Source organism: Danio rerio, chromosome 16 (assembly GCF_049306965.1).
Source record: "Danio rerio strain Tuebingen ecotype United States chromosome 16, GRCz12tu, whole genome shotgun sequence".
Classification (NCBI taxonomy): Eukaryota; Metazoa; Chordata; class Actinopteri; order Cypriniformes; family Danionidae; genus Danio; species Danio rerio.
Window position 1 is genome coordinate 14,892,501 of NC_133191.1, and position 8,093 is coordinate 14,900,593.

General features: G+C 46.8%; 1 protein-coding gene across 1 annotated transcript; it reads left to right on the forward strand.

Moving 5' to 3' along the window:
• Positions 1-4,200: 4,200 nt before the first annotated feature.
• On the forward strand, positions 4,201-7,705 carry LOC141378183 (uncharacterized). Its single transcript, XM_073925944.1, has 2 exons — positions 4,201-4,940; positions 5,278-7,705. Exon 2 carries the CDS (start codon positions 5,290-5,292, stop codon positions 6,508-6,510), a length of 1,221 nt encoding a protein of 406 aa, XP_073782045.1. The 5' UTR covers positions 4,201-4,940; positions 5,278-5,289; the 3' UTR covers positions 6,511-7,705.
• The last annotated feature ends 388 nt before the right edge of the window (positions 7,706-8,093 follow it).

An 8,093-nucleotide genomic window follows, 5' to 3' on the forward strand; every position in this document is an offset into this window, starting at 1 on the left:
ACTTTTGCCATCCCAGGTGATAACCACTGAGTCATTATGTCGCCCCTTTTGTTAATCGCGTTGGGGAATTGTTTTTCTGCTCAGAGGTGGAAAGTCTATGATCATTACCCACAAGATCATTATCTTCCTGGTTGAAGTGGAGGCTGCAGAGACACCTCAGATGTACAATTGATAACATGTTTCTGTCTATGTTCTATGACTGACAGATAAGTAGTGGTAATGGTTTGACTGAATGACTTGATTTTAGTTGGTGTTTTGATATAGTTACGGTAGAAAAACCTAATATCCAGAATTTTTGGGTCAGAAAATGTACTATTTGGCTATTTGTGTGTGAGGTAGGTGTGTTGTTCTGTTAAAGGGGTGGTCCAGAATGCAATTTTAAGGCTTGTTTGTGTTCATAAGATGCAAAGCATGTGCTCATGTTTCACTTGAAGGAAATTACGTTATTTTTTCATAAATTTCAAATTTCATAAATTTTAAAGGTGCCTAACTGTTTACACAGCAAGGTTGACTAACCGTTGTAAAAACTGCATTTTGTCACAACACAAACAACTGAATAAACACACTGCATTGTTACAACACAAAAAACTGAAGAAACACGCTGCATTTTGTCACAACACAACTGAAAAAAAACAATGCATTGTCACAACACAAACACCTACAGAAACGTGCTCCATTTTGTCACAACACAAACAACTGAAGAAACGTGCTGCATTTTGTCACAAAACAGACAACTGAAGAAACGCACTGCATTTTGTCACAACACAGACAACTGAAGAAACGCACTGCATTGTCACAACAAACAGCTGAAAAAACGCACTGCAGTTTGTCACAAAACAGACAACTGAAGAAACGCACTGCATTTTGTCACAACACAAACAACTAAAGAAACACACTGCATTGTCACAACACAAAAAACTGAAGAAACACGCTGCATTTTGTCACAACACAACTGAAAAAAACAATGCATTTTGTCACAACACAAACACCTACAGAAACATGCTCCATTTTGTCAGAACACAAACAACTGAAGAAACGTGCTGCATTTTGTCACAAAACAGACAACTGAAGAAATGCACCACATTTTGTCACAACACAAACAGCTGAAAAAACGCACTGCAGTTTGTCACAAAACAGACAACTGAAGAAACGCACTGCATTGTCACAACACAGACAACTGAAGAAACGCACTGCATTTTGTCACAACACAGACAACTGAAGAAACGCACTGCATTGTCACAACACAAACAGCTGAAAAAACGCACTGCAGTTTGTCACAAAACAGACAACTGAAGAAACGCACTGCATTGTCACAACACAAAAAACTGAAAAAACACGCTGCAATTTGTCACAACACAACTGAAAAAAACAATGCATTTTGTCACAACACAAACACCTACAGAAACATGCTCCATTTTGTCAGAACACAAACAACTGAAGAAACGTGCTGCATTTTGTCACAAAACAGACAACTGAAGAAATGCACCACATTTTGTCACAACACAAACAGCTGAAAAAACGCACTGCAGTTTGTCACAAAACAGACAACTGAAGAAACGCACTGCATTGTCACAACACAGACAACTGAAGAAACGCACTGCATTTTGTCACAACACAGACAACTGAAGAAACGCACTGCATTGTCACAACACAAAAAACTGAAAAAACACGCTGCAATTTGTCACAACACAACTGAAAAAAACAATGCATTTTGTCACAACACAAACACCTACAGAAACATGCTCCATTTTGTCAGATTACAAACAACTGAAGAAACGTGCTGCATTTTGTCACAAAACAGACAATTGAAGAAATGCACCACATTTTGTCACAACACAAACAACTGAAGAAACGCACTGCAGTTTGTCACAAAACAGACAACTGAAGAAACGCACTGCATTTTGACACAACACAAACAACTGAAGAAAAAAAAATGCATTATCACAACATAAACAACTGAAGAAATACACTGCATTTTGTCACAACACAAACAACTGAAGAAACGCACTGCATTTTTTCACTTTAATGTATTGGGCATGAACATTGGTACAGTGTATTATGGTACTTTGTTGAACGCCATTTGGCGCGAGTGAGATATACGATACCAGGAAGTGTATTTCAGCAGAATGTCACATTCACCACTAAATGGTTGTCTGCATCGTTCCTTGAGAACAAAAAACATAACAGTGGCGACGAGGTGGTTTCGGATCCCTTAGTAATACAAATGGAAAAAAATAAAACTTCAAAGAAGAAAAGAACGGGGACCGATTACAAGTCTAACAAAATTAAACAGAGACGGACACAGTCACCTGCTGTGTTGTGTGGAAGTATAGCGACATCGTCAGGCCAGAAGGGGAATGACAGCATCTTCAAAGGTAACGCTAATCTGTGACAGTCAGAAGGAAATAAAAGGAAAAACGAAAGAAGTACAAAAAAATAATACAATAGATCAAAGGAAAATGGCAACAATAGGATGAGTGCCTGACTTTGATAGTATTAAGGAGGACTTTGATACCTATTTGGAAAGATTTGAGCTCTGGATTGCAGCAAATGAAAATGACAGTGGAAAGAAAGCAAATGTGTTCCTTAGTGTTTTAGGACCTGTGGAATATGGTCTGTTGAAAAGCCTTGCTGAGGCAGTCAAAATAATTGATTTAACATAGCAGCAGATGACTCAAACTCTTTCTGATAATTTTAAGCCTAAGCCCATTCTGATTGCAGAGCACTTCAGATTTTATCAACGCAACCAAAGTCCCACAGAAACTATATCAGCAGCAGCAACCTTTTTACAAGTATAAAAGCAACTGTTACCGTTGTGGTGGAAGCAACCACCATCACACAGAATGCTGTTGTCAAAATGAAAAATGTCACAACTGTGGAAAAATTGGACATTTACAGTGTGTATGCAAGAGTCAGAGGTCTCAGCGCACAGCAAAAGCCCAGTATGTGTCAGACGACACATCAGCGACAGAGTGCGCAGTAGATGATGAGCTTTTCGAGCTATTCACGGTTTACTCTGCACAAGACAAAACAGATGGCATTTACACAGATCTTCAGCTAAATGGCAAAATGGTTAACATGCAGCTAAACACAGGAGCTTCTTTGTCTTTGATCCCCGAGCATATTTATAATGATAAATTGAAGGAATGTTGTTTGCATCCCACCTCTGTTTGATTGGTGTCACTGTCACTGGGGACACTGGGGATAAAATCCCTGTGCTGGGGGAACTTAAGGTTCCAGTCACCTATGGGGACAACAGTGGTCACTTCTATTGGCTGTGGTCGAAGCAAACAAACCTCCATTACTTGGCCGAAACTGGCTCCAGAAAATTTCTTTAACTGGAAGGAGATTTTCCAGCCATTTTCCAGGAGATTTTTTTTGGTGAGTGTCACTTCACTCTGTGATGTCCTAAAAAAACACAGGGAACTTTTTGGAGATGGTTATGGCAAAATAACTGACTTTAAAGCTACAATAAGGGTGCAAGAAAAATCTTTACCTATCTTTCACAAACCAAGGCCTGTTCCATATGCCCTTAAAGATGCAGTAGAAAAGGAGCTTGAATGCTTGAAAAAGAACGGCATTATCTCTCAAGTTGGGAGGAGTGATTGGGCGGCACCGATAGTAGTGGTGCCCAAGAAGGACAAGAGAGTAAGGTTGTGTGGTGATTATAAAGTCACAGTCAACAAATGCATTCTCACAGAAGAATATCCGCTACCGAATGTGGATGATCTTTTCGCCACCTTGGCAGAGGGAAAAGTTTTCAGTAAGATTGATTTGTCTTTTGCTTATCAACAGCTGGAGTTGGATGCTGAATCCAAGCAGTACCTTACTATAAACACACACAAAGGACTGTTTAGGTACCATCGCCTTGCTTATGGAATTTCCACCGCACCTGCAATTTTCCAGCACACCATGGACCAGAACCTTCAGGGCCTTAAAAATGTAGTGTGTTTTATGGATGACATTTTGGTGTCTGCTCCAGCTTCTGAGGAACATCTGATAGTACTGGACAAGGTGCTGTCACGTCTTAAGCAACATGAAGTAAAAGTAAAAAAATCAAAATGTAAATTCCTCTGTAACTCTGTGGAATACTTGGGATTCAAGATTGATGAGAAAGGGTTGCATCCAACAGAGGAAAAAGTGGAAGCGATTGTGAAGGCTCCTGCCCCCACTAATATTGCTGAACTAAGATTTTTTTTTGGTCTTCTGAACTACTATGGAAAGTTTTTGCCAAATCTTTCCACGTTGTTGCACCCACTTCACAGATTGTTACAGGCCAATGTAAAATGGCAATGGTCTCCACAGTGTGCCCAAGCTTTAGATGACTGTAAACAGCATCTGTTATCCAGTAAGTGGTTGGCGCATTATGATCCAAAAACTTGCATGTGACGCTTCTCCCTATGAAGTAGGAGCAGTTCCCCTTCATGGGAACTTCGACGTGTGTCTGTATAAACAGACTTAGACTTTACTCGACCAATCATTTCTGAAGATATAAAAACGGGCCAATGAAATGCCAATTGAATTGGCGGAGCTTAGCTCCACAGCTGAAACTGATGAGCCAATTAGGGCTATATCAGTCGGCTATGTGAGTTAGCTCGTCAGAATTGTTGCTTTAGACCCGATTTGAGACTGAAGAACCCTTCTGCTGAGCTGACTTCCAACATTGAAGAAAGCCTTCCCTTCACCAGTGTGGGAGAAGACGTGTAAGCGGCGGACGAGCTGGGTTTCCCATTCCCTTGGCATTTCGCTGGTGATCTGAAAGAGCAGTTTACTAAAAGAACAGAAATCCCTAAGAGAGCACACGGTCGTACAGCGCGTCTTTTTTTCTTGTTTTCACCTTTTTATTTTTGATAGGACAGTAGAGAGAATTGACAGGAAAGCATGGGGAGCAGAGAGAGGGGAAGGATTGGCATAGGACGGCGAGGCGGAATCGAACACGGGTCACCGCGAGCACCGGAGTACATGTGTCGACACACTAACCACTACACCACTGGCGCTGTCACAGCGCGTCTTTTTAAAGATGTCGTTTCGATGCGGTGGTTTCCTCGCCCCCGATGATAGGCACGAGTATTGCGTCAAATGCTTGGGGGTCCAACATGTTGATGCGGTGCTTGCGGACAGTTCTTGCCAGCATTGCGAGGTTGCGGTGAGCTCTTTTATTAGGGCAAGTCACCCCTGCTGCTCCCCGCTAAGCGGTTAGCACTCGGGCAGACCTGAGGGTTACAGTGGGGGCTAATCCGTCGCCTTCGGGCCCGCGGACCCCTCGCTCCTCTCCAGTGCGATAGGGGGATGGGGGGAGATTCCACTCATGGAGATTTGCCCAAACTCCCTTCCAAGGTATGCAGGTTTTCTGAGTCTCTCATGGCCAGAGCCTACACTGCTGCGGGTCAGCCCGCCTCCGCTCTGCACGCTATGGCCACTTATCAACGCTACCAAGCCGAGAAGCTGGCCAAGATGCAGGAGGGAGGTTCTCCCCCGGGCTTGCAGCATGAGCTCCGCATGGCAACCGATTATGCTCTCAAGACCACCAAATTGGCTGTTAGTGCCCTGGGGAAGACGATGTCCACATTAGTGGTCCAGAAATGCCACCTTTGGCTGAGCTTAGCTGATATGAGTAACGTTGACAAAGCTCGCTTTCTTAACGCTCCCATATCCCAGGCTGGCCTGTTCGGCGACACCGTTGGGGAGTTCACCCAGGAATTCTCCACGGTGAAAGAGCAGTCCAAGGCGATGGGTAAAGACATCGATCAGCGGGCTCGGAAAACTGCTTCTCCTGCTGCCCCTTCCGCTGCAACAGCTCCTCGCCGAAGGCATCCACCCGCGGCTCCAACATCTGCTCCGCTTCCGCTGCCCGCTCCACCGGCCAAGCGGCAACACCAAGCTTCCCGCGGGACTGTGACGCCACTGCCCCAGGGTGCCGTTAAGTCCGGTAAACGGACTGCGAAGCGTTCCTGGGACGGGCTATTCGGAGAAGAGGGGAACTGCTCTTTCCTTGGTGGGGGGCCGAGGATTATTACATCAGTCCTCAATGACTCTAAACTCATCGCTGCCGGCCTCCGGGCTAATGGCAACCAAATTTCCAAAAGAGCAGTTTCCTCTCTCTCCAGATGCGCAAACCCGAGCACTGCCAGTCTGGGATGCTCCGCCTTCCAGCTCGCAGCACCAGGACCCCTTGCCTCAGGCCCTCAGAGTGCAGCAGAACGGACTCCTTTCTCTCACTCCGGCCTCACCGCGGCATCCAGGGAGGAAGGTAAGAGAAACTCTCTTATTTTCAGCTCTTTCTCAGGACGCTCTGCTTCCCGGGATGAGCACTCCTATCCCAAGCTGCCCCTCTGCTGGCACGTCAGCGATCGCTCCGATGGTGCCATTAGCGCGCGCTCTGCTGGCTTGGTTAGCGCCGCTCAGCGCGTTGCGGTGGCTCATACGGATGGTCAGACTCGGCTATGCGATTCAGTTTGCTATTCGCCCTCCCAAGTTCACGGGTGTCCTTTTCACGAAGGTGGTCCCTGAGAGTGCCCCTATCTTGCGAGAGGAGATTGCTGTCCTCCTGGTGAAGGATGGAATCGAGCAGGTCCCTCCAGCCGAGATGAGGTCCGGGTTTTACAGCCCGTATTTCATCGTGCCCAAAAAGAGCGGGGGGTTAAGGCCAATCCTAAATCTGCGCAGACTGAACTGTCATTTATACAAAATGCCTTTCAGTATGCTGACGCAGAAACGCTTGATTCAGAGCGTCCGTCCAAAGGATTGGTTTGCAGCCATAGACCTGAAGGACACATGTTTTCACGTCTACTTTCTTCCACGCCACCGCCCTTTTCACCGGTTCGCGTTGGAAGGACGAGCGTGGCAATACATAGTCCTCCCCTTCAGGCTCTCTATGTCTCTGCGGGTTTTCACTAAGCTCGCGGAGGGTGCCCTAGCGCTCCTGCGCCTTGCGGGCATCCACATACTCAGCTATCGTGATGATTGGCTCATTATAGCCTCGTTCCGCTATCAGCCGATTATGCAAAGAGACAAAGTGCTTTGGCAACTCGACCAGTTGGGGTTTCAGGTCAACCGAGAGAAGAGCAAACTTTGCCCTGTGCAGAGAATCTCTCATCTCGGGCTGGAGCTGGATTCGGTCGCTATGGTTGCACGCCTCTCAGAGGAGCGCGCCAGGCTGATGCTTTCCTGTGCGAACGAGCTCCACAGGAAGATAGTGGTCCAACTGAAATGTTTTCATAGGCTCCTGGGGCATATGGCATTCGCGGTCACGCTGCTTGGTTTGCTTTATATGAGACCACTTCGGCGTTGGCTTTGCGATCGAGTTCCCAGACAGACATGGCGCGCGGGCACACACCAGGTGTGCGTCACTCCACTGTGTCTCCGCACCCTCAGCCCCTGGACGGATCTGGTTTTTCTACGGGCCGGAGTGCCCCTAGGGCTAGTATCCAGGCATGTTGTCGTAACGACAGATGCCTCCTGCATGGGCTGGGGGGCCGTGTACAACGAGCATGCAGCCGCGGGTTCGTGGTCCGGACCCCACCTGCATTGGCATATCAACTGCCTGGAGCTGTTGGCAGTGTATCTGGCTCTCTGCCGCTTTATAACGGTTCTGGAGCGGAAACACATGCTGGTCAGGACGGACAGCATGGCGACGGTGGCTTATATCAACCATATGGGAGGTATACGCTCTCGCCGCATGTCTCAGCTCGCTCGCCGTCTGCTCAGGTGACTTACCACCTGCGGTACTTAACACCATCACTCAGGCTAGAGCACCCTCTACGAGGCATGCCTACGCTCCCTGAAGTGGAGTCTATTCTCTGAGTGGTGCGCTTCTCGCTGAGAAGACCCCCGAACTTGCCAGATTAGCATTGTGTTATCCTTCCTTTAGAATAAGCTAGAGCGTAGGCTGTCACCCTCCACACTGAAGGTTTACATGGCTGCGATCTCCGCTCACCATGACGCGGTAGATGGCAACACGCTCGGGAAGCATGATCTAATCATCCGATTTCCTCAGGGCCGCGCGGCGGTTAAATTCGTCCCACCTCCCTCTCATGCCCTCTTTGGATCTCTCTCTAGTCCTAGCGGGTCTGCAGAGAAATCCGTTCGAGCCA

Coding starts and splice junctions, on each gene's coding strand:
- LOC141378183 (XM_073925944.1), top strand. CDS start 5,290: ATGGGGGGAGATTCCACTCATGGAGATTTGCCCAAACTCCCTTCCAAG.